At 40.1% G+C, this 26,607-nt stretch overlaps 1 protein-coding gene across 2 annotated transcripts in view; it reads right to left on the reverse strand.

The window, feature by feature from the left end:
- Positions 1–217: 217 nt before the first annotated feature.
- Positions 218–26,607, reverse strand: part of elna (elastin a) — a 42,583-nt gene continuing 16,193 nt past the window's right edge. The window contains exons 6-44 of one of the 2 annotated variants that reach the window (XM_026372221.1): positions 20,841–20,876; positions 20,625–20,705; positions 18,585–18,632; positions 18,160–18,234; positions 17,662–17,709; positions 17,458–17,520; positions 17,128–17,151; positions 16,966–17,031; positions 16,677–16,718; positions 16,507–16,584; positions 16,361–16,411; positions 16,159–16,221; positions 15,947–15,979; positions 15,679–15,807; positions 15,393–15,551; positions 14,955–15,074; positions 14,242–14,388; positions 14,049–14,135; positions 13,930–13,962; positions 13,717–13,785; positions 13,592–13,624; positions 13,271–13,369; positions 13,048–13,182; positions 12,735–12,878; positions 12,506–12,583; positions 12,388–12,420; positions 12,037–12,144; positions 11,878–11,914; positions 8,717–8,745; positions 8,597–8,611; positions 8,459–8,488; positions 6,817–6,864; positions 6,641–6,688; positions 5,906–5,974; positions 5,211–5,246; positions 4,771–4,827; positions 3,435–3,470; positions 1,900–1,956; positions 218–1,796 (exon numbers count right to left, since the gene is read on the reverse strand). In XM_026372221.1, the coding sequence (XP_026228006.1) occupies positions 1,750–1,796; positions 1,900–1,956; positions 3,435–3,470; positions 4,771–4,827; positions 5,211–5,246; positions 5,906–5,974; positions 6,641–6,688; positions 6,817–6,864; positions 8,459–8,488; positions 8,597–8,611; positions 8,717–8,745; positions 11,878–11,914; positions 12,037–12,144; positions 12,388–12,420; positions 12,506–12,583; positions 12,735–12,878; positions 13,048–13,182; positions 13,271–13,369; positions 13,592–13,624; positions 13,717–13,785; positions 13,930–13,962; positions 14,049–14,135; positions 14,242–14,388; positions 14,955–15,074; positions 15,393–15,551; positions 15,679–15,807; positions 15,947–15,979; positions 16,159–16,221; positions 16,361–16,411; positions 16,507–16,584; positions 16,677–16,718; positions 16,966–17,031; positions 17,128–17,151; positions 17,458–17,520; positions 17,662–17,709; positions 18,160–18,234; positions 18,585–18,632; positions 20,625–20,705; positions 20,841–20,876 (2,591 nt within the window). In that variant the 3' untranslated portion in view covers positions 218–1,749. Of the gene's footprint in view, positions 1,797–1,899; positions 1,957–3,434; positions 3,471–4,770; positions 4,828–5,210; positions 5,247–5,905; positions 5,975–6,640; positions 6,689–6,816; positions 6,865–8,458; positions 8,489–8,596; positions 8,612–8,716; positions 8,746–11,877; positions 11,915–12,036; positions 12,145–12,387; positions 12,421–12,505; positions 12,584–12,734; positions 12,879–13,047; positions 13,183–13,270; positions 13,370–13,591; positions 13,625–13,716; positions 13,786–13,929; positions 13,963–14,048; positions 14,136–14,241; positions 14,389–14,954; positions 15,093–15,392; positions 15,552–15,678; positions 15,808–15,946; positions 15,980–16,158; positions 16,222–16,360; positions 16,412–16,506; positions 16,585–16,676; positions 16,719–16,965; positions 17,032–17,127; positions 17,152–17,457; positions 17,521–17,661; positions 17,710–18,159; positions 18,235–18,584; positions 18,633–20,624; positions 20,706–20,840; positions 20,877–26,607 lie in introns of both variants that reach the window. The other variant, XM_026372212.1, reaches the window with a different exon arrangement.

Genomic DNA, 26,607 nt, shown 5'->3' on the forward strand with positions numbered 1-26,607 from the left:
CTAAATCTGACAGTCTATCATTACTTTTGCCCAGTGAGAGAGACAGGGGGCAGAACTGAGATGCCTCAAAGGCAGGACACAACCACTTTGTGGTATGTGGCTTACAGCAAACGGATTCATAAGAACATCTTGATCAAATCTTTCAGGACAAGCTGCTGCTGCTGCTGCTGCTTGGTAATGCACTAAGACAGAGAAGGAATGAAGAGGAGGACAAAAGTTCTTTAAACAGGTTTTATTTTGTTACTTAATGAAGCAAATGAAATGCCGGGATAGCCGGGAACAAGTCACATGTGTGTCGTGGAAATAAAAAGTGCAAAACCACACTGTTCCTCCTTATAAAAACAGTTTTAAATAAAGATGAAGAGTATTCCACGGCACATTAGACAAGGTCTGGCCCAGAGAGGCTCAAAGACAGTTCTTACACAGGGCCAAGTGAAGGAACTGAAGCCAGATAACATCAAATTAGTACAAAATACAGTACACAATTACAGAAAGAGATGGGGTCACGTGGCAACAGCGTTCATGAACCTTTGGTCAGTAAAGCGTTTTGTTTTTAAAAGCAGCTCAAGTAAATGAAGAACAATGGGAGCTTATGCCTGACATAAACACATACTGCAGGTTTACGATGTATTACAAGTCTTAACAATGAATAAATGCAAGAGCGAAGGGTTGTTCTCGTTTTACGTTCACATATTCCTGATAACAATAAAGCTATGAGTCAAAGTATGGTGCAAAAAAAAACAAAAAACAAAACTTGAGTAATCATGTAATGACAAGTTACATAAATGTAAATAACTGCTGCGATGAGACTAAACATTGGAAGCAGACTAAAGCGCTCTATCTCAGACACATAGCTAAACATTCATTCACGTACATAACGCACATGCCAGAGTAGAATCTAAATGATATTTCTATCTACTTGGAACTAAAAGGCAACGCTCATGGTTTTTAAACATCCCGTAATGAATCAAACGCTTTTTGATTGTCTTCAGCATAGCGTTTTCTCAGAGCAAACACTGCTCTTCATACATCACAACTTTGGCAACAATGAAACTGCTGAGAAAACGGAACTGCATAGCAACTAGAATCAGCAAAGTTACTGAGAGCAGATGGGTTGGCCGGAGCCCCGATTCCCGCTGCCTTATACCCAGCAGGCCTAAAAATAGCAGCAGCAGAGACGGGGAGCCAGAAACGATGCTGGGATTGGCCAGATTTCCTCAGTATTTGGACGAGCCTTGGCCAACCCAGCCCCTGTGACAAGACAGAGAGGTGACGAGCTCTGTACTGTGAGGTGGGACGCTGTGGGCTGTAACACCGAGGACAGTTCTCCTCGCTTTAGAATTCAAAACAAAAGCAAATCATGTGTAGGTCACATTCACAGAACGGTCTTTCGCACAACAGCACAACCATATGCTCAAACAACACACACACGCACATACACGGCAACACAAAAGCACTTCTTCTGTTTTAAGGAGGGTGACGCAGCACGGTGAGATAAAGCTGATTAACTTGGCCACGTTTAATGATTAAAGGCACCATCAGTAACTTATGTCACATCAGAACGTGTACAAAATTCAGGGTCGGTGGGTTTGTATTAAAAAAACAGACCTTTAAGTCAAGTAAATAAAACATCTTTACATGTTTCCTAATGGTGGTTTGTTTGCATATAAAATGTACATTCTAGATCATGCAGTAGCACCATGGTTTCTTGAGGTCACACTGGATCTCAAGAGATCCTCTAGAGATCTTCTACTTCCTCCTCCCACAGTATTTGCCCTGGCATACTGCAGCTCCACCTGCAGCAAAGAATTACAGTCACAAATAGAAAATAATGCTCGTTAGCATCACAACCTTTATACAAGAACCCCTTGAATTTAAAAGTGTTAAAAAGTATTATACCTCTGTAGCCGCCTGCACCAAAGAAGCCCTGCAATGGACCATACTTGGCTGCTTTGGCTGAAAAACAATAAACAACACGACCCATTAACTTTCACCAAAAATCTTCTTCTGGTGTTAAAAACATTTCATGTCTTGTGAGGCCTTTCCCGCCTGGCTGCATGAATTCTACTGCTCGTTTGCTCGTTGTTGTTTAGTGCTGTTAAAAGGAATAGACAGCCACTGATCTTGGGTGTTGACCGGTTCCACAGACTACTCATACTGTCCAGTTCTGCTGTTGAGATTTGAATTCTTTGTTCCTTGAAAATAATCCAAGAAAGCCCTGAGTAAGAGTGACGCACACCCTCTTATCTTTTGAAGATTTTCATGGCTTCAGGTAAAAAAAAAACTATTATTAAATACTCAAGAGGAACATTTGCGCCATGGACTTTTTAACCAGTTTAATCAATTCTTACTTTCCAACTTCAAAAGAAGAACAAGGGGGAGTACTGGAACAAATGGGATTGCTATAATCACAAGTAACTTTTGTCTTTTCTGTCTGGATCTTGTCTTACGAGCTGTGACGGTGCTGATTTCTGTGGTTGTTTTGTTTTGTCCTGATTCCATCTGTCTTACGTGCATAAAAACGAAGCAACATGCTGCCCAGACGTCACATGAAGTTATACGGTATCTGCCCCAGGAATATGAGCTCATATGAGCCATGGAAATTGTACTTTAGCATTACAATCTTAACAAAGGTCTATTTGCTAAATATTTCCAAAGCTTTCAACCACATCTCTCAGCAAATGGAGTTTGAAAAGCTTTCAACAAAACTAGCTTATTAGAGTTATCAGAAGCAATAAAAGTTTTTATATAAATTATAATATTTAAGGAAAAAAAAGAATAAAACCAACTGCTGACAGCTGCAAACATCAGGAACGACTCACTGTTAATGGTGAAAACAAGACTGGATTTCATTCCTGTGAGACCTCTGTTTACATAGATTAGTTCGTCAGTTTCTAAGTCCATAAAAGACCCTTGAAATTTCCCAACAACTATCCCAAGACATGGCTGGAGCATGCCATACGTGAATTTACAGTACATAATGAGGATGTTCCTTCTTTATTCATGCAACTGAATCTTTAAAAAGCGTGTACGTGTTAGAATCAACACTCTTTCTTTCCATTTAAAGGCACATTTACGTTGGCTCGCAGTATGTCAGGCTCTGTGAGTCTAAATCAGTAAAACTGAGTTATCTAAGAAACCAGACGTGTTTCCTTGACATAATCCCACCAGTAATAATCTCCTATGTTCAGGAAAATGCTGATTATCACGAGTTCAACATACTGCGTGTGCCGTGCCATCTGCACTGACGAGCACATGCAGTTCCAACTCACACTCCACCCTTTTCCAATCTCATCCACATAATCTGACATGTTGCTATCCTTTGCCAAAGAGCAGAATTTAGGAGAGACAAATTGAAAAATAAGCTGAGGTCAATAGCTTCATAAGGTGTATTTTGATTAATGGAGAGATGTGAGGACACGAGTATTTGATACCTTGTTGAGGAGTCAGTGGGGCTGGTACATATCCACCTAGAGAACATTACAGACAAAGACAAATGAAAGGTGAGCTCATGCCAGCAGACTAATGCTAAGATGAAACCACTTTGGACCTGTCACGATGGTTGATTTACAGTATTTCTTATGGCCAGGATATGGTAAGAAAAGCGTTAGACTAAATCACATGGGAGGCACTTAAATCTGGAGCTGAGCTGTCTGATACAGAGCCCTTCTTAATGTATGCAAGTAACTAGAGCTTACACAGACAGAAGTATTTTCCTGTCAGCATTTAACACCTTCATACAAGCAGACACGTATTTTACTTGAAACACATGGTGAACGCTCGGTTTCCCCCAGTACAGCTGCACAGGTTTGAAGAACTCTGACATGCGGTAGACTGCAAAGTCTCGTTTTCTTCAGATGTATTTTGCATAAGGGGGAATCAGCATCGTTTTATTTCGCTGCACTGAATATATTAATCCAATTAATTTCTCTATAACTAGGCACACAGGTGGAAAACAGGATCAACTTAATTCCCTCAAGCAAAGTTAGCCTCCTGTCAGTCAACCTGCCAAGTAACAGGTTAAGTGAAACATTATTATTATTAGAATTAAAATTATGAATTCATTGTGTTATCTGACTGAAATAACTGGGGAAGGTAAAACCTCCTGTCTTTCTGCAACAGTTCTCTCTTTCTTTATAATCTCAGCTCTAAATGAGATACAGTATGAGATGTCAGTCTGCCTGTGCTTTCATCCAGCGGTGTTACCTGGCTGCTGTCAGTTAATCTGACTCCTGATCCAGAAAGAAGGATGAAAACTTACATTGTCACCTAAAATCTCCACCCTTGTCTTAGTGGAGGGATGTCTAGATGTTAGAAAACATATTTAGACTAATCTTTGTCTCCTAGTGGCAGAAAAAACTATTATGACAAACTACGAATGGGATGCAAAGATGTTTGGTTAACTACACTGAAAGGAGTGCAGTAGTGGTGTGAAACAGTCTGCCCTGGTTTGTCTATTTCTCTTGCAGGAATCTTTTTTTTTTTGCCTCCACCTCTTTAAGATAAATGACTCTATTCTACCGTCTTTCGGGTCCTTTCCCCTGATTTATGACACCGCAGATGCTCCTTAAAGGTCACTGCACAAGACACTGCGCATTAGCCAACTACACCCAAATATATGCTTTTTGACATACTGTAATGTGCCTGTGTCTGTCACAGACACTGACTCATCTGACAAAATCACATGTGGCAGATACTTGTCACTAAGTGATAGTTTAGACATTTGTTTTGTGCAAAGAAACAGGAATGCAAAGGTAAGAGTATTAGTACCTTGGTAGTACTGCTGTGGGTAACCTCCTCCATAACCAGGTACAACAGGAGCCACACCTGCAACATCAAATGTGGGTTACCATGGAGACGCAATGATCACACACACACACACACACACACACACACACACACACACATAGAGAGAGAGAGAGAAAATATTATAAAGTAGTGAATATGACAGGGGGAAGGCAGGGAGCAGAAACTTTTAACAAGCGTGGTTTGCTCTTTGTGTCTTTACGGGTTTCCTCTGGTATTCCAGTTTTCTGCTGTAGTCCAAAGACATGCTGTCAGGATAATATCTGTAGGTTTGAGTGCGAGTGTGAATGGTTTGTGTCTCTGCAACCTGTCTGGCTTCATGATAAATAAGTCCAGCCCTCTGCATCCCTTACTAGGAAAAAAAACGATACAGCAAATGGATGCATGGATGTTGTGGTCCTCACCTGGCTGATATCCACCAGTTCCAAGACTGCTGTAGCCTGTTGAAATTTAAAACCAGAATGTCAGTTCTGTCAATGTGTTCACTCTTGTGATGTTCAATAGACATAAATTGTTGTCAGGTGTTTTGTTTGTAGAGGTACAGTGTTGTCACTTCGCCCTCGGAGGATACAAGTAGCCAGTGGCACAACTGAAGCCACAGTAACAAGCTCATTTGACTTCCCCTGACAGAACTGCGCTTTTCTAGACTCTCTAGGGCATCGTGTTATCTTGAAACAGTCACACTTTGATGTTGTACACAACGTTATTAACAGTAATCGGTCTCCATCGGGAACTGCTGTGTTGATAAGTTGCTCCATTTACAGACTGCTAGTGGTACTGTAACACTGAAAAGGATATTTGGAGGAGCTAGGTGTTGTACAATGTTTGGGTACAGTACATAACTAGCAAGGTTAATATAAGCACGTTTCCTTATTATTTGTTTCAGGGATCATTTGATGAAAATTATTTCAGTCATTTAAATTTAATTTTAAATTAAAATGAATAACTTACACCGGACTATTGCTACTATAGGTTCCTTCCACATACACTAAATCTTAGTGTATACCTCTAACTTTTGCGGTATTTTTTCTTTTTAAAATGTGCTGATATGTAAAGACTTGTACATTGTGCTGTAACAGTAACAGGCCTGTTACACTACCTGGTTTGGGGGCTTTGGCTCCAGCACCAGCACCTCCCAGTCCAACTCCAGAGGGATACGTATACCCACCTGTCACAACAGATAGACGACATGCTTAGATGTCATGATAAAGACGACGTCGAATAGTGTACGTTCAGCTGTGCAGCTGGGGGCTGCAGACAAGACACAGAGAGACTAGAACAACTGTAAGTACTGTTTCTACTAAAACAGCAGCTGATTTCTCACATCAAAGTTTTTACTTGGCTTCTCATTCCTGATACACTACGCCCCACACAGATACTCATCAGCACATTGGCCAATTTCCTGCACAGGAAGTACAAAGCGATGGCGTCTCCTGACCAACTGTCAGTGGGCAGAACATTTCGTCAGAGAAAAATTAGTGCCTAGTGTCGTCCACCTCTTTTATACATACACAATGTCTAAAACTGTGATAATAAGGATCGTAGCTTCCTGAATCATGTGACAGAGAAAAGAAGCATCATTGTCTGCTAGATTTCATCTGCTCCAGTTTGGAGTTTCTGGAACTGGTTCATGCAGGAAATGGTCACTTAAATTCTAATTGTCACAATAATAAAATGTATGCAGAAATGTTACAGTGTAAAGGAAAATAGTAAGTTGTCTTTATGTACAGTATGTTATGTTTCTATTACCCCATTTACTGACACCTATATTATACCTATTTCTTAGTTCTTATTGTTTACAAAAAATATAACGGCCATATAGACATGCTCTGACCTCCTGCTGCCAGTGGAATTCCTGCTCCACCTACTCCTCCACCCACAACTACAAAAAATACAACACAACACAGTATGAGGCTACACAAAAACAAACATACACACAATAAAACAGAAACAAAATAAATGAGCCTACGAATAAATATTGAATAGGGTGGTTTGTTTAAAGCAGAATACCTGGAGGTTTCAGAGGCTTCGCTCCAGGCAGAGTTGCAGCTCCAGGACCTGAAGAACAGAAAGAAGTAAGACTACAATTTAAACCAAGACTTTAAATGGTACATGGAAAATAATGTTATGTTAAATAAGCATTGTCATTATTGCTTCCTGTGAAACACAAAAAAAATCTTGGACTTTGTATCATGTCCATTGCAGGCAAAGCAGCGCAGAACAGCAAATGCACCCTTACATGACTAACCTGCAGATGCACAAAGCTGAACACTGTTCACTTTGTCTGTTGTATAAGTAAGTACAGAAAGCCTGATACAGCTTTTCTTAAACATTAACTGCGGATTTTATTGATTGTGTCATTAACATCCTTTATAGAATGTGCAAGGTAAACGTATATAAATCTATAAACGTACTCTAGTAAATAGTAAAGAAAGCAGCTCCATATTTAATAAAACCCCTTCAATTGAATCATAAAACGTTTTCTCTTGCTCTATGCATTATTTTAATTCAATTTAATTTAAATTTTTGTGTATAGTGACAAATCAGTCATCTCATCTCAAGGAACTTCAATGTTTAAGGTTTAAGACCTTACAAAATATAACTGTATACAGAATTATATAGAAAACTGTCACCAACCAACATTTTCACTTGAGCAAGCACTTGGTGCTAGTTTTTATTAACCAGAGACAGTTATTTAAGTATTGGGACTTTTCAGGAAAAAAATTATTGCATTTTTATACAATTTCTTTTCTCACTTTTTTGCATTATTATTTTAGGCACATGATATTTGTTAATATTCTTGACTTAGATGAAGATCAGATCACATTTTATGACAAATTAATGCAGAAAACCATGAAAGTACCTAAAAAACAGCCATAGCTGCTGCATTTGTCTTTGTCTCCACCATGTGGTAAAGTTTATGCATCATATCACATAGTTTCAATAACTAAACCTTGCTCAAGAGTTTAAAAAAACATGAAATGATTAACTCATTGTGCAGTATATACTGCAGCATAAACCACAAAACTACTTTATGATGATCATCCATAGATGGGTTTTAGTATAATACACCCTGATATAAAGGCAAACACTGTAGTGACATTTGTGTATTAAGAAACCTTTTTATTTGCCCAACTGAAACTAAAGGACTGTAAGTGAAATTAGTATTACTGTAATGAAACACAGATATAAATTAAAATTTCTAATAATTCTGTATATTGTTTTCTAGAGTTTAGTGATAAAACAGACGTTCTCTTTTGTGCCTTAGCGCCTTCCCTCCGTCTGTTTAATCATCAGGTCAGACATCTCTGCGTTGTTAGCAGTCACTGACTTACATTATGCTGTCCGAGGCTGAGAAATAGATGACTTATCATGCTTTTATTCAACCAGTCTATACTATTCTCTCTCCCGTTAAGCTTACGGGTATTACAAGTTCCATCTGTATAGATATTCTATCAGATGTAGTACTTCAGATTGCTCACACCTTTACCCCTTTAAGTGCACAGCAAAGGTCAGTGAGAATAAGTGAAGGTTAGATGCTGAAAAAACATTACATTTGGTACAAATTAAAATTAAAAATTAAAAACAATATTGTCAATTGATTAATGGTTTATAATACACATGTGCAAAACAAAAGCAAAGGTCCTCTTACCACCAGGCGGTGCTCCAACACCTGTTCCACCTATCATACATAGGACCACAGTTAATATTGTATGTAATGAATCAAATGTCTCAACACAATCTTTAAAAACAAGTACATTTTAAGACAAGAACATTTCTGCATATTTACCAACACCGGTGCCAGCTGTGAAACAGAAAAATGTATCAAGTTGAGTTACAGAACGTATATATACACAATTTACAATAGTTGTCATGACATGAATAAAACTCCTCGGTATGTTCTACTCACCGCTGGGCAAACTAATTTTTCCAGCAACTGTTACAACAAGCAGAATTAAACATTAGGAAAAGTCGACACGTAGCACAAAATTCAATGAAGAAACAAAATAATTTACAAAATCTGAACCCACCTCCTGTTTTCACATCATAACCATCATAGGTACAAAGTGCAAAAAGAAAAAAGAAACAGGGAAAGTTAGTCAACTGCAATCAGTCGTTAATCTTTAATAAAATGCCTAGATTTTTGTTGTAAATGTAAAACTTTGGTTATGTTACGTTTATATGAACTAAATGAACAGTTGCTGTTGATGGCAAAATGGCACATTAATTTTACATGTTGGAAAATGTAACTATGGGAACAATAGGGCATAAGTGCAAGACGCACTCCTTCCAAATAACATAAAACACAGAATTCTTGCCAGGTTACTCAGTTTGGCTGGATGGCCAACTCTGGGAAGAGTCCTGGTTGATTCCAAATGTCTTCTATTTCACAATTATTAAGACTACAGTGCTCCTGGGAACACTCAACACTTAAGAAATGAATTTATATCCTTGCCTAGATCTATGCCTTGCCATATTTTTATTGCAGAGCTCTACAGAGAGTTCCTCGGTATTCGTGGTTTGATTACGTCTTCTGTCTTCAAACTGTGTGGATTGTGGGACATTATATACGGTTCCCTCCAAAAGTATTTTATTGGCATTTGTTTCTGCTGTACACTGAACACATGTGGTTTTACAATTAAAAGATGAACAAGTTCAACTTATGAGACATAAGTTCAGGATTTCAGCTTGTATTTCCTAGTATTTACACCAAAATACATTAAATACATAACCCAAATTTGGTTTCAGATAACTCAAGTTAAAACAAGCAAGAGTAGTGAAACATAGTGTCAAAGTAAATAAAGCTGTTTTTTATTAGTTAGCTAGTTGAGCTGGGTGTAGTCAGATTTTTAATTAATGCAGCTTTGTGTAATGTTGTGTAGTTCTGTGCTGTTATTTGTGGCACCTTGGAGAATGTTTGACTGTATATGGTTAAAATGATAACAAAGCATTTTGAACTTTTGAACTTGAAATCCTTACAGGTAAAAAACTAAGTCTAAAACTAAGAGTAGTCATTTAGAGCTAGTTATTATTTAAAAATGGTGGAACACCTCCCCGGAGACATCCAAAACAAATGCCCAGGCCACCTCAGCTTGCTCAGTTCAATGTGGAGGAGCAGCAACTCTACCCCAAGCTTCTCACATTATCTCTAAGGGTTTGGTCAGTCACACTGCAGAGGAAACTCATTTTGGACCTTGTCCAAACCTCCTTGTCCTTTCGGTCATAACCCAGAGCTCACGACCATAGGTGAGTGTAGGAGAGCTTTGCCTTTTGGCACAGCCACACAACAGACCTGTACATCGACCGCATTGCTGCTACCGATGTACCGATACGTCTGTCAATCTCACACTCCATCCTTCCCTCACACACCTCTAACCTGGATAGAGCAAGTCACCTTTTTCCTGCCAAGAACCATGATCTCTGAATTGGAGGTACTGATTCTTATCCATGAAAATAATGAACAGAACTGGTGGCAAAGTCCAATATGGCCTGGGAACAGGTCTAACTTACTGCCTGCAATACAGGAACCAGACAACCCTTAAAAGAGGGCCACCCCAAACAGGTCAACAGCACATGTAGACTGGTTGGGTGAACTCCCATGAACCCTCAAGCATCCTAGTTAGGGTATAGATCTGATCTAGTTTTCCACGACCAGGACGAAAGTTGCATAGATCCTCCTGAGGTTTGACTATCGTCCTAATTTTCCTCTTCAGCACCACATTCAGACTTTCCTGGAGAGGCTAAGGAATGCCAACCCCCTATAGTTAAAACACACCCTCTAGTCCCCTTTCTTGAAAAGAGGTACCGCCATCCCGGTCTGCTAGTCCAGAGGTACTGTTGAAAAAGTGCAGGTACTGGGTTGAGGACATGCTCAAAATATTCCTTCCACACAGTCAAATCCCACCTGTGTTTAGTGTACAACAAGTGAACCAGCCAATGTAAACATGTATGTGCCTTTCAAGACTTTGTCCAATCACTTCATAGGTGGACACATCCTAGTCCTTTAGTCCTTGACATAATAATGGAAGAAGAGGCCAAACAGACTACATGTAATTAAAGTCTCTCAGCAGCACAGGAAGCCTCCCTTTTGAGGACTGAGTCTGAAACACAGTGATAATATGAACATAAAACAGTGTCTTTGCAGTTGTCAAGTGCAGCAGAATTTATGAGGGGAATTTAACAAAATACACTTGTGTTTATATTTATCGATAACTAGACCACTGTGACTTAAATCTGTAACCATTATTATGCAAAATCTAGATACTGCTGAAACATTTTAATGCATTACAGGAACAAACACTAAACTATAAATTCATACATATCAAATACAACAGGTTTCACTTAATCAGTGAAATCACTTAGTCAGTGATTTAATGAAAACAGCAAGTGGGCTGCATGCCCCTGGGGTCCTTTCCAATTGCAGCAATAGGTGTGGGCCTTGCCAAAAGACAGAGGGAAGACTGGAAGTCAGTAGTTGGTAACAATTGCAACACAAACACGCAAGTTTTGAATGTCTAGAGGAAACAGATGGTACAAGAATGGTGTAGCTGTGTGTCATTGCCAAATGTAAATTTAATATGACTGATTTTTAAATGACTAAATAATCTCCACTTGTCTTCTATCCTTATGTCATAATGTCCCAAATCCACAGCAGTTTCCCCCTGCAGTAGAATTTCTCCATGTCCTGCTCTGGCCTCGTGAAATCTGTGAGCTCACTCACAAATTACTTGTTTAACCATAAGCAACAAAAGTAGTATAAATGCTAATAGGTGATCTAACTGTATCACACTGGATAGGTTACACACAGGGTTGGTCTTTGTCAAAGAACTAATACTGGCGCAAGTAGCAGAAATATTGAACTTGATGTACCATTAAGAAGACACATGCTGACAGTGAAACACAGCATATGTTCTAGGTTCTTACAAAAAACACCATAGGTGCTGTCTCAACACGGAAAATGCTTCTTATCTTGAACTTTCTGTGCAGGCATCCATATTAAATTGTAATTCAGTAGATCATATGCTAAAAAAAAAACAAAAAACAAAACATGCATACAGTATTAGCATTTCACCTGGTTGAGCGGTTCCAGCAAGACCTACATCCTTTCCTATAAAAGACATGACAACTTCAGTCACAATGCATAAAGTATACAAAGGATCATGTAAGAAAATAGAATACAGCAGACAGATTCTGTTATAATTATAAAATAGATTGCTTTATAAGGTTTACCTGGTTTTACAGGAACACCTGTTCCACCCGGTAGACCAACAACAGAACCCTCTGGTACAGCTGTATCTGCAGTCCCTCTTGGCACAGCAAGACCTTCTCCAGTGATGCCTGTGAGAGGCACACATGAGATCAGCAAACTGAATATTAGTAAAAGACAAAAAATTTAGAATATCCTAAAAATGGCATTCATATAGGAACCTGTGATGTTTGATTGGTTGGGACTGACCCCATAATTTGGTGTCTACTACTACTACGAAAACATAATATAATAATCTCAAGTACAGTCTCACATGTGACTGGTGACTATAATATAATTAGTGACCATCACAGGTCTGGTAATGTTCTCCTTACCATATTTTGGTGGCTTCACCCCACCTGGATATCCTGCAGAACCAATAGCCTGATCAGTATTTAAATAGTGACAATGACAATGGTGAGCTAATTGTAGTCATTCATGCACATGTATTACCTCCAGCCCCAACTCCTGTGCCTACACCACTAGGAACTCCAACACCTGCTCCTAACCCTACTCCTCCTGCTCCTAACCCTAGTTAAGAGGAAAAAAAAAAACAAATTGTACAACAGCAATTTGAAATGTTTTTATACACACACAAATAAACAAATAAAAAGCATGATAACATTGATCATTATTCAAAATTGGACTTAATATGTGATGTTTGGGTGCTTATTGATTATACCATATTTAGCTGCTTTTGCAGCAGCAGGGTATTGTCCAATTCCTGCTCCTGGTACTGCACCAGGTACTCCTCCCACTCCTCCTACTCCTCCTACTCCCCCTGGAACTCCTGTTCCTAGTCCTGCTCCAGCGCCTCCTGTAACTCCTAATTTACAGAAATGGGGCAGGCTGCACCCTTAGTTCACAGTTATTTAAATATGTAAAGGTACGCATAAGTGAGAAAAGCATTTACATATTAAATTGCACCCTCCTGATCAGTTCATCACCAGTAAATGTCTGTGAGTGTGTAGTACTTGTGTGCTCATTTCACCAACCATATTTAGCAGCTTTTGCAGCAGCAGGGTATTGTCCAATTCCTGCTCCTGGTACTGCACCAGGTACTACTCCTACTCCTCCTACTCCCCCTGGAACTCCAGTTCCTAGTCCTGCTCCAGCGCCTCCTGTAACTCCTAATTCACAGAAATAGACCATTTCTGACCATTTCATCACCAGTAAATGTCTGTGAGTGTGTAGTACTTGTGTGCTCATTTCACCAACCATATTTAGCAGCTTTTGCTGCAGCTGAGTATTGTCCAGCTCCTGGTATTAGTCCTCCTGCTCCTGCTAGTCCTCCAGTTCCTAACCCTGCTCCAGCTCCTGTTTAAGGAGGTGGGTGGTTCCATCATTATTTTACTGTTACTAATAATGGTGCATTTTATTTATGGAGTGCTGTTAAAGACTTGCTTACTGAACATACATACAACAATCATCAAACTTAAGTTACACACAAAATCAAGAAAAGGTGAAAAAAAAAAAAATCCAGTAGCCTGAAAAAGAACAAATCCAATAACATGAAATCAGAGATGAACTAAAACTGACCATATTTGGGTGGTTTGACACCAGTTCCATAACCTGTAAGAAAGCAACAATTTATTTGATTGACTGAATCATCATTAAGGAGAATAATAGAAATTAAATGGTTATGTATAATATTAACAACTTACCACCCAAGCCACCAGGTAGTAGCTGTCCTGCTCCCCCTGGAAGTCCTCCTGCTCCTGCTCCTGGGACCACTGTTGGGCAGCAAACAAAGAAATGTCTCCTAGACCATAATGACTTTAAGCTATTTCATGCTACCAATTCACTTCTTTAACTATGTTTGTTTCACTAAATTTAAGGTGCAAATTTTACATTTTACAAAAACATTATTGACTCACCATACTTCGGAGGTTTGGCACCAGCTGTCAAAGCTGTGGCACAAAACGTCCCAAAAAAGGTTAGTTGGAAAAGTGATCTCACAATTTTGCAAAGTCAGAAAATCATTCAGCTTGCTTACATCCATATCCTGGCAAAAATGGCACTCTTCCAGGAATAGCTCCTCCACCTGTACCACCACCCGGGACTACTCCTGCACCACCTGGACCTGTGAAGTCAAAAACTATTAATGTAGTCATGCACGTTCACATGAAACACTACTAAAAAAGCAATCGTTTTTTGTTTTCATAGATCTAGTTCTAGTCACCAGTTACCATATTTAGCAGCCTTAGCAGCAGCAAGCTGTCCTGCTCCACCTCCAAGTCCTCCTGCTCCTCCTAGTGTGCCTCCTAGTCCGCCTACTCCTCCTAGTGTGCCTCCTAGTCCTCCTGCTCCTCCTAGTCCGCCTACTCCCCCGACTCCTGTGGTAAACACCTTTATGTAAACCTGGTAGTATTACTTATAGTAAATGTGGAGTTAGTCTGATGTCAAACTGATTTAGAATACTGAAAACAACTTCTAACTAGTATTTCATTATTTTTCCCTACACAGACTGGACTGTTCGTACTATAAACAACTCCTGCAGTGCTCCTTCCTCTTGTTATGTGCAGGAACACTTAGATATGTGTATCACATCACTTCCATTTCACTTGCGTTTCATGTGAATGCATTACCAAGCCGACATGTTTGTGAGCCCTGTTCGGTTGTAATGGCAGATACCAGGGTTCCAGGTTGGAGAATTGTCTGTAGAGCATCTGGGTATTTGAGATGTAGCGATGTCAAAGCTGTAAAATACACTGTGCAGCTTTTGATCTCAGTCCATCTGTATTCAATGTGAGCCCCCATCAGGCCCCTTTTATGGCCTACCACCTGGCCTTTAGTATCATCTCTCACACATTACTGGACATTGCTGCTAAGAATCCAGATCTATAGAAAAGTTCTGAGTTCAGTAAGAGTAATTTAGTAAGAGTAATCTGTTACTGTGTACCATATTTAGCAGCTTTGGCAGCAGCAGGGTATCCTCCTGCTCCTGTCCCTCCCAGTCCTCCTGTTCCTCCCAGTCCTCCCAGTCCTCCTGTTCCTCCCAGTCCTCCCGTTCCTCCCAGTCCTCCAATTCCTCCCAGTCCTGTGGAAAGCATGTTTACTCAGTGCAGCATACTGTAATTAATTCAATAGGCTGAGACATCAGTAAATAAAAATATCAAATGTTAATTTATCTACTTTGGTTTCACATTTTTTTCTCGAATGTAAACACAGTTGTGAGATTTACAGAACATGTATTGCTGAAAAAAACATGAAATTTATTTTCAACATTTGTACTGTCCACAAACAAAAACTCAGTGAGATGATGTTTATCGGAGTCACGTACAAAAAGATTTAATTGAAAAATCGAACATTTGCATTAGTTAGAGAAAAATAAACATACCATATTTCGCTGCTTTGGCAGCAGGAGAGTAACCTCCAACTCCTCCTGTGCCTACTTGTCCTCCTAGTCCTCCTAGTCCTCCTTGTCCACCTAGTCCTCCTAGTCCTCCTTGTCCACCTAGTCCTCCTAGTCCTCCTTGTCCTCCTAGTCCTCCTATTCCTGAGAGGGCAAAAGAAAACATACTTATTCACATATTAAGTAAGTATTTAGTACTCTTCATGGCATGTGTACACATTTTAGAGCTCAGAGTACATATGATGACATTCCCACTGGTCATACAACATACCGTATTTAGCTGCTTTGGCTGCTGGTGAATATGGAAGTCCTCCAATGGGTGCACCTCCTGGCACAGCACCTGGCACCCCACCCGGTATCCCCCCTGGCACCCCACCTGGCACCCCACCTGGTACAGCACCTGGAACAAAGCAACACAAGTATAGCGTACATGTCAAATCTAATCGGTAAATGTGTTTTTTTATTTGAACAATATGAAACACTGACTTAAGAGATAAACATGTAAGAATATGATCATATGCAACCATGAACATTCTCACCGTATTTAGCAGCCTTGGCCGCAGCTCCATATCCTGCGGTAGATATTTCAAATTGACATTGTACACAAAAAAAAACTTTTTGTTTTGTTTTTGTTTTTGTTTTAAGCTATGCTAGTGTGTCTCAATGGATGACAATGTCTTTGACACATGGAAGCTTACTAAACAAATAATAATAGATTTTCTTTTCACTATCATGTGTCTTGGTGTTATACCTCCTGGCACCTGCCCTGGATACAGTACACCAGCACCACCAACACCACCAACACCACCCAAACCTGCAGCAGAAAGCACAGACTTAAGTCAAATACAGATACATCTGGTCCTGATGTTATGTGGCATCTGTCATGTTGTTGTAGAGGTAAACAGTATAGCACCACAAATAGTACTGTGCTGGTAGTGAAAATGCTAGTGTACCATATTTGGCAGCTTTAGCCTGAGCAGGAGAGATTGCCCCGGTCCCAACACCTGTAGAAAGAAGAGCAAGATATTTTAGAGATTTTTTGGTCTTTTGTAAACTACTTCTCTATTCTTTATTGGTTATTAGTACAAAAAACACTCACCAGTTCCAGCAGGATATCCAGGCCTTGACCCAAGGCCCCCTGGAAGTCCAGCTCCACCATTACCAAAGCCCCCATAACCTGAGACATGTAACAAATCCTAAACTCCTGAACTTAAACTGAACTGTAGTAATACTACATCTTGGAAAAATGTAAAGAAGAAGCATTTGTACCAAAGGGGAGTTTGCCTCCTCCAGGTTTTACACCATAACCACCTGAAGAGAGAAAAACGTATTGAGCTTAAACTCACAATATAGAGAACAGACTTGTAGTATTGATATTTTGCAATACATGAAAGACCTGACAGCTCAGTTTATCCATATTCCTCCGTAAACAAAGTAGCTACTGCAGAATTGGTAATTAAAGTGAAAATAATAATAAATTAAAATAGTTGCTATGAAGATATAATATGAAAATAAGGAAGTTGATATTGAATGAATGACCTCTAGATTGAGTTCACACCTTGTGCTTTGGGTGATTTGAGGGGGTATCCGTGGAACACTCCAGGCTGCATAGGCCCACGGCCGACTGCGATGGAGAAAATACATTCAAATTCAGATCAGCTAACACCAGCAACACTGACAAAATGCAAATATGTTTGGTTAAAGTTGAGTGTTCTTATACCTCCTCCTTGTCCCCCACCTCCAACTGCATTAGAAAAATCACAACATAAATCAGACACACAGAGGAAACACTATCGGTGTGTTGAATGCAAAAGCTATGCAGAGCTGGAGCAACAAAAACAAACTCCACACACTGAACACTGGCCTTGAAACTAAGTAATCTAATCATCCCAGTCCCAGTGTGCTCCAGCGACCACTAATATTTTTGTATATACAGTGTTTCAAAACTAAAACCACACTTTTTTAAAAAGGCATTCAAAAAGAGAAATATAACTTGCATTCTGACACGATAAAAGAAGTTCAACTTCACAAGCGAGAAACTAAACTTTACTTGATTTTGGACTCAAGCCAGTGCCTGTGGCCACCCCAGGAAGAACTCCCCGTCCACCAAATCCTGATGAAGCAATATGAAACCAGAACATCGACAAATTAAATTCAGGTATAAGCCTTGTTTGCAAGCACGGTGACCATGCACATCATGAAACGCTCAACAAATAGAGTCTGAGATCAATCTATAAGTGGGAGTGAGACTAACCAGTTCCTGGCACCAGTCCACCTTGGTAAAGCCCAGGCACACCCACACCTGCCACATCCAACAAGAGGACAGTACTGCACTTCTGCGTTCACGTTTAAATATGTGAAATGTGTCTCGCATGCATGAGCAGAGCAGCAATGATGTATTATATTTGAATCTGACAAGGTTGATCAGAATAAATCATATGCCTGCTAATCATTACATCAAAACACTAACACAAAATTGTGAAGTGAAGCCAGACTAGATGCAGCAAAGCCAGACAGCAAGGTGCTTCTAACACCTGGTTAGTAGTAATAGTTAATATTTATCTGTAAAATCTTTGGCACTATCTAGTATGTATACATTTCTATTCACTTCAGTTGAAGTACAGTATGTAGGAGATTGCTGATACAATGTCCCTTCATTCAGTGGAAAAAGAATCTCATGCGTCTCTGCTGCTGAGTCAACTGCATCCCATGTGTCTTCATCTTTATGAGTTTATTGTTGAGTCTACAAAACCTGGCACTTTGGCAGCTTTTTTTCCTGCTCCACCAACGGTCCCTCCAGGAAGGCCTGTCTGAGGAATGACAGGCACTGAAAACAAATAACAGTAAAGTGTTACTGGGTTCACTGAGGGCAGTATGGCAAATATACAGGATGACAAACATACACACATCTTCTAAAGAACGGTGTGATTCCTGCCTCTGTTAATATTTTACATAAAGAAAGGGAGTGTGTCCAAAGACCAAACTGGCTGCCAATAAGAGATTAAAATGTACTTGGGAGTAATCACAGCAGGACATAAATACAAGCTGTAGCTAACACAAGCCTAATTTTTCATTTTAAAAGCTGTATTAAATAAAGACTGAGGCTAAATAGGCAAAATGATGTGTGTATGTGTGTAATGTGTGCCTCGCCTCCAGCAGGCACTGCAGCTCCAGTACCTGTGCCTCCAGCCCCTCCTCCTGTCCCGGGGACAGTTCCTCCAGCACCTGTTTATACAAAAAAAAAAAAAAAAACATAAATTAAAAATATAAATATATGATTTAAGGTTTGTGGTTGAACTCACAATGAGTGTCGAAGTCATTAACACACCAATAAAAATACTGCAATATGAGGAATCTACAGTTTCACATCGCACCACCACCAGAGGGCCCTGTGATCCCGGAGAGCTTTGTTGCTTGTGCCAGACTTGACCTCTTTAGCAGGGAGCCAGGTCCAGACCATATCACTGGTATTGAGAGTAGCTAATCTGATCCTACTAGTCTGTCATCACCTTGTGATCAAAAGCAACATGGCTGACATTTAATCTAATCAGTTGAGGCAGCCAGCATGCATGGCATTTGCCTTGCCTCATGAAATGTCTAATTTCTTTGGCCCCATCCCCTCATGGAGGAAATGAGCTGTCAGCTTCATTTGTCAGGGAACTTGGAAACAGAATAAAACACACTTGTTTATTTGTTTAAACCTTTTTTTTTTTTTTTCATTTTTAATCATAAATTCCTCACGTCTGTAGCCGGACAGACATTGCGCACTGCCTGTAAGTATGTGGCCTGAAAGATTTGGTGAGTAAAAGTTTGGCAAGGGAGTGTTTTGTTTTATCTGTGCTCTTTCAGAGGAATGAGATGTTATTTTGTGTGTAATGAAAAGAGTACAGACTCACTCTAGGGACTCGAATTTTGTCATTGCCAAGTAGCACTTAAGAGTAGGCACTTTGCCTTTGTGCTGTATAGTGCTGATCATGATTGGACCTTCTTGAGTCTGTGCATAATCAGCTCAAAGAAATCATATGCATGCGCAGAGCACAGACTTTCAGGTCAGGCTGGGTCCCGCTGACGTTCAAACTGTACTGCAGGTACATGATAAGAATGAACATGTGTTTGCCACAGTATTTTTCATACCGAGTTACCATTAATGAGAAACATTCATTTTGGTATTCTCTAAACAAGCAAGCATGCCGATCTTTGAATTGTTTTAAAAATGCTTTGTGCTGGAGTTCAGCAGACGTCAAGTTTGAACAGTAGTCATTGAATCAGCTTGCCACACTGTGGTAGCAGATGGCCTCCTGCTCCTCTAATAGGACAACAACAATTTCAGCAGTATTCTGCACCATGAATATAATCTATAAATGTAGGAAATAGTCAGCAATGAATCGGATCAGACTTTTAGATTTATTGTACTGACACAGCATAAACCTATTTCAGGTTGCACATACAGTGTATTCAGCTGATTACTTTCTAAGATGCCTACCACAGGGGGAAATTACTGTAGTTCACTACACTTTTTTTTTTATTTATATGGAATCTTCTAAGTCACAAAGTGCTCATAAAATAATAACAATTCAACATATTTAGAAAAGACATATCTACATAACAATGATTCTCTAAAACATGTCTAAACAAATGTCCCTTGAGCTGCTTTTTAAGATGTTCACAGGCCTTAAATTCAATGACCGAGGGTTCCAGACTACAACTTGAAAAGTCAGGTGATGTAAGGCTGCAGTAGCTCATTTATGTATCAGGCAGGCTGGTACCTGACCATGCAAGGCCTGAAATGTAATGATGAGAAGTTGGATTCTGAATTTGGCTGGAAGTCAGGATAAAGAAATCAAATCAGGTGTGACAAAAGACCATTGACAGGACTTTGTCAAGAATTTGACTGCAACATTTTGAAACACCTGTAAATGATCCTGGTACAACTTGTTAATGCAGGTGACAAGGGAATTACAGTTGGTAAATAATGAAATGAAGGCATGAATAATCATCTCCATTTCTATTCAGGACACTGACCAATGTTAAAACCAATGTAAAAACAGGACTGGACCATGCAAGGTGCATGCTGATAAGCTGATAAAGACTCAAAGTCTAGTCCATGTAAATGCTTAAATAGAGAAAAGGGCTTCACAGAAGACGAATCATGTATTAAAAGGAAAAAGGAAACAGATGTCACATTTCTATGAGGACATTTTCTGCCATGTGCTGTACCTATTTTTGCAGCTTTCTGTGCGGCACCTGGGAAAAAGACCCCAGTGCCTCCACCATATCCACCGTATCCACCATATCCACCTAAATGAAACAAAGGTGAGTGAGTGTGTGGCCATGTGGTAAACTTTCAAAAGACATTTTAAACTTTTGCTGTGAAGCTTTACAAGTAAGGATTCAGTGTGTGTTGCTAACTGAGAATATTACAAATATACTCACCACCTCCGAGAGCCCCAACTCCTAGATTGCCATAACCTGGATGAGGAAAATTGATAGACATTATAGAAGATGTAAAGACATTACCAATCTACAAACTCTAAATGAGAATGAAGAGAGTGAGCAAAAAAGACAGCTGCTGCACTGCAGTAAGTTACCAGAGATATAATTTGCAGTAATTATCTTTCAATATTAAAAACTAATCACTCAATCTTTCATGAAAACATTTTCCAGGACCTTCAACGCTGAAAAAATAAATCTAATGAAATATGACACCATGTCATGTGCCTTTAATTACATTTACTTGAAAACACATTTATATCTTGAGCCAACAAGCACTGCACCTTGGACACAGGGGAACAAGCTAATCCCCTCTGACTAAGAAATGTGATAGACAAAACATTAAAAATGTGGTTGTCCATTTGGTCATGTTGTATTCTAATCACTGCCCTGTTCATCTGAGATCTAAAAATCCAAGCTAATCCATGGGCGGCAAACTCATTGGCTTGACTTTATGGACAAATAAAGTCATATCCCAGCTTGGGATTTGATAAAACATGTAAGAAGAAGATAGAGAAATGTGAAAAATGCTATTAGGAAACATAAAATTGCAAAATACCTTTATCTTAAGTCTTGCATTACTGTGGTTTAGTGGACAGTATTAACCAGAAAAGCAAATAAGCAGTGAAAACACAGATGCATCATGCAATAGGATTAAGATACCAAATTTGTTGAGATGGAGTATTTGAAAAATGAAAAATGAAAAATTGGGAGATTATTCAAATATTCAAGTATGAAGTATCTCCAGATAACTGACAAAAAGAGACATATGCCAATTTTCTAGGGCCAAGTCATGGCAATCCATTTTTGGACACGTGAGTCTCCGAGTTTTAGACTTGTATTAGAAGAATCTGTGAGTTGAACAATCTCCAATCTGAGACAAGCATGTTGGAGTAATGAATTTGAAACAACAAGAAATTTAAATGCTGCCAACAAGCGAGTCCACCAAGGAATAATCAATTCTAGTGCGCCAAAAAAATCTGGGGTGAGAACAACTACACATGGGAAACAAGCTGCACACAGAAAGAAAAGGAGCAATCAGACTGGAGGGTGAGAGCCTGGAGTCAGTCCAACAGTCTGCAGGGTGCAGGCAATGATACCAATGAGGACGAGGAATGCTCTGGGAGAGACAGCGAGGAAGATGTAAGTGTGGAGTTTCACGACCTAGTCAAAACAAATGTGGGCACTGGCCTTGCCAAGGGCTTGGCAAACACACTGAGCATGCAATGCGAGCTCAGACACTAAGCTAAGCGTCCTTGAGATAATTCATTTTCTTCATAGCTTTCAGCTCAATTCTCCACAGTTGCTCAACCATTTCTGAGATACACCTCAAAGTAAGAACAAAGGTAATATGTTCTTCTGTAAATCAGACTGATCTGGGTTTTTCCCTTTTCCAGTGTCGTATTGTTTGTCTCAATTTTCTCAGCGAGCTCAACATACCATAAAATCATAAGGATTCGACAGGTAACTGATCTAAAATTGAGGATTTAATAGATGCATGAAATCTTTAAAATTATTAAGCCTGGCTTGAAATATTTCTTTAAAACTGTACCGTCTGGTTTAGCCTCCAGTCTGAGCTGTAAGTATGTCTTTGTCATTGTGAGTGTCAGAAATAAACGGCACAGTCTGTGGAACAGAGAGAGATTCTGCATGTCAGTGGAAGACAAGCGAGAAGTGAGTGAAGATAGACAGGACTGTGGAGGATTTAAGAATTTTCATCCATCATCCGGCCCACCTGTGCTCACCTGTGCCTGACCTCTGGCAGTTGTGTTCAAGGTCGACCAGCAACTGCCATGTGGAGCTAAGCTCTCTGATTTGCGATCAGGAGACAAGACGCAGACATGGAAACATCAGCCGAAAGAGCATGCGTGTATGTGACCATGATGCAGGCTTTGGGCAGACACAAGGTTTAGAAGAGGAAGAAAAGAAAAATAACTTTGTTTTCTGTAGCTATATGACATCATTAGTCAATAGGAAAATAAATGATCTCATGTAAAAAACACCACTCGGAGGGCTGAGTGCTGTGATTTCAGGGTCAAAGTGAGAAGAGACGAAGATCAAATCTGGACCTTGGTAGGTCTGGGCATCCATCCACTGTTTGTATTTATGGAGGACGGAGGGTATAGTTTTTGTACTCTAGTGCCCTCTGTTTAGCCATATTCACATCAGCTCAAACAAGCGTGCTTATGTTGGACTACCATCACTGTAGCATGTCGGATCACACAAATATCCCTGTCTTAGCTCACACATAATGGGATGTCCACACCAGTTTTGTTTGATGTCACAAACCACACACAATGTAATTCTGCACCATGACGCTGATATCAAATAATCACAATTCCTTGGTGCTACTCCCAGTGTTTAGTAGATCGCTGACAAGCTGAAGGACATCCGTACAGTAATGCAGTTGCTAATATTCTCTGTGACCCTAAAGGCCTTGAGAGAAACCTGAGAGACTACTTGATACATCAACTACCTTGGACCAAAGAAACCTTAAAAAGGTCAACACTATTACATGGAGGGGAAAGAAACACAATACTACACGGGAGGGAAGACTGGTAGCCAAGAAAATTGGATGGTAAGTCGTGCAGTACTGCAATACATCACAGTTTCTTCCACTCAGATTCAAAAAATGTTTACAGGCCAGTTTCCATTCAGGAAAGACTCGTGGCTTTCACAGCAAAGCAGTTACAAGTACATCAAGCAAGTTGCTGAGCTGAAATTTGGGATGACTTTGCAGTGATTAATTAAGCATCACCCATGATTCATTTGTAGTGGCTGGTTTAGAAATGATGTAAATGAGGGTGCACAAGTATGGCGAATGCAAGCCTAGACCTTCTCTGACAAAAGTGAGTCTTGTTTCTAGAGGAATTAAAATGTGATGAGGGACAAGCTGCCGTGTCCGTAGCCTCCTGCTGCACCATGTCATGTGCACTGGAATTTAAACTGAAGATTGACACTGGAATAAAACTGGCCAGACAGCATGGCTAGTTCTTTCAGTCACCAGTCATGTTCTGAAACTTGCGTCTGGTACAAGTGATGTATATGAGCCCGTGTGAACAGAAAGATCTGGTTTCAATCTCTCCACTGAAACATCTTGATCATTCTCCGCTGGGGTTAGGCAAGGTAATACAAGAGACATTAATCAGAACATTGTCTTCGGCTGTCTCTTTTCCTTACTCTTGTTCTCCACATTTCTCCATCCTTTTCTCTTTTCTTCTGCTCTTTCCTCTCCAAACGGAGTCTATGGGGTTGCGTCGACCAGACGTGAGGTGTTAATAGCAGCAACCAAAGAACGCCAAACATGAGAAGTGAGGGATTTGCTCGCTCCTTTCCATCTCCCTCTTTTTCCTCCTCCCCTCCCCTTCTCTCTACTTTGTAAACCAGCTGGGCCTGGTGAAGGGTTTAATTTAAGAGAGCAAAGAATTCCATGGCAGGGATCCACTGTGACTGACGGCAGGCCCGCGGAAAGCAGACTTCGAAGCCGGAGCGCTGGAATGTCCAGGAAATTTTTGGGACTTGTTTCTCATCATAATCTTTGTTTTAGGTCATATTTAATCAGGGAAGAACAAATGTTTGTTTTCAGACGAGCCAATGGGAGAAGATTACACCTTATGTGCCTCGTTAACAGTGTTCTCTGTTTTGGGAACCAGTGTGTCAATATGCAAGCAGAACAGGAGGGTCACAGTAGAATGGGAAATGTGTTCAGATAAACACTGTTCTAGACAAACCATCCAACCACAGACATATAAAGCATAATTTGCAAGAAGCACAGGAGTTTGCTGTGACAGAATAAATACTGCAATTATCTTTAATATGATGAAAAATCTTGATAATAACTCCATCTTAAAAGACAAGCTGGAAGTCCCTAGAGATACAGCATTTCATTGAAATTGACAGACAGATTTGGTTCTTCGGCTGTGGTCCCATATAAAATTTTCACTTTGAAAGCTAAGCCCATCATTATGTCCTCCACTGTCATGACACCAGATTTTTATCAGTATCAAATTATCACACTGTTCCACTTCCAAGTTGGTGGATAGATTGCATTCTTGTGAGGTGATGCAGGACAGGCTGGATGAAAGCAGAGTGATGCAAGGTGCTGCAGTGATTCCAGATCGCGTGAGACATGTAGACACATCCCCCGCCCTCTCCTGTGACCTCCACTGCCCTTTGTCATTTCCAGGTTTGGAGTAATTAAGTATTCACACAGTCACACCACTACACACAAACTCTCTCCCTTGCTGGCTGGTGTGAGTCAGCCGACTCTGGCGGCAAGCCTTTTATTGTTTTCGCTTTCCTTTTCCATGGAGTCATTGACACTATCAATGAGCGGTCCCAAAGCCGCAGTCTCCCTCTTTGCCAGATAGCCCCAACAGCAGAAATGTCAGAGCTCTTACAGACAAACAGGGAAAGCGTCTAGAGTTGACACATTCTTTAATGCTTTTGGAAAAAGGGTCAAATCAGTTTAATGCAGATGGAAGTCCAAACTTTGTGTTTCTTCCTTTCAGTCTGTGCTCCTTCCTCTCTGTCTGCCTCTCTCTGTACCTTTATGTGTGCAGTTACTGGTCCAACCAACCTGCTCAGTGTTTTGGCTGCTGCTTGCACAGTGTTTGATTTCACCAGCCTAAGTCCTTGCGAGCCTCTCACCCACACAAACACATGCCTTATGTCAAAACAAACCTTTCCAAAGAACATTAAAAGTGCCCCTTAGTTCAAGTTGTGCTCATTTGTGCACCATGCATGACACCATATTCAGTGAGTTTGTGATGTCATTGTTTATGCTACGGGTCATACGGAGAAGAACACTCTATCCTATAAGCTTTCAAGTTCAAAACAATTCTTCCTTTAGCTTGTTTCTGTGAGAGCTGAGAGCGCCTGCTAGTCTACTTTTTATCCACTTCTAAAAGAATGTCACAGTTGCGCTGCCAACATTGAGCCCCTGAATATGTCTGAAGCGTTTTCCTAACCCGGAGCTCCTACCATCTCCCATTTTAGCTTGGCACACACACACTCACAGCATGTACTGTAAAGGTATGCAGACAAGACAGAAGCACACTGCAATCCATATACAGCAGTACACCGGGTGCATGTGCACTCAGAAAATGCAATTTTGAAAAAGGGCTCTTTTCTGACCAATATGTTCCACGTCTACTTCAATGTTCAATTGTGCAAATTATGCACAAGGTGGAAAAAACAATCAAGAAATGCAGCTTGTGGCCATGGTATGTATAGTTGGCCTGGTGTGTTTCCTCTACCAGATGGTCCACATGTGCAACTAACTGCAGCGCCACTGAATACTTTTCTGACAACTCAGGGTTGAGAAAAAAGCCCACTGTTCAACAGGTTGGCTCAGTTGAAAACATGCAAATTGAAACGCTGATGCTACATTTGTAGAGTCAGCCTCAAAGGCATTTTCCAAGTTCCTCTGTCATTACTAAAGATGTGATCTGCAAAGAGGTAAATTGTGTTGCTGACAGTGGAAAAGCCATTTAGCAAATTGTACATTGCATGTATGTAGAGATATTGCTACATCACCTAATCTATCAACTTAACTATAAGGCCTTGAGGGAAAATGCTGAAGTCATTAAAAAGCCATTCATCTTCAATCATTCAGTCCAGCACTGGGTCTTGGTTAGTATTGAGAAATCCAGGAGAGACATTTCAACGAGGTGAGATAATTTCAACTAACACCACTTCAGAATAGAAG

This window comes from Anabas testudineus, chromosome 13 (genome assembly GCF_900324465.2).
Source record: "Anabas testudineus chromosome 13, fAnaTes1.2, whole genome shotgun sequence".
Classification (NCBI taxonomy): domain Eukaryota; kingdom Metazoa; phylum Chordata; class Actinopteri; order Anabantiformes; family Anabantidae; genus Anabas; species Anabas testudineus.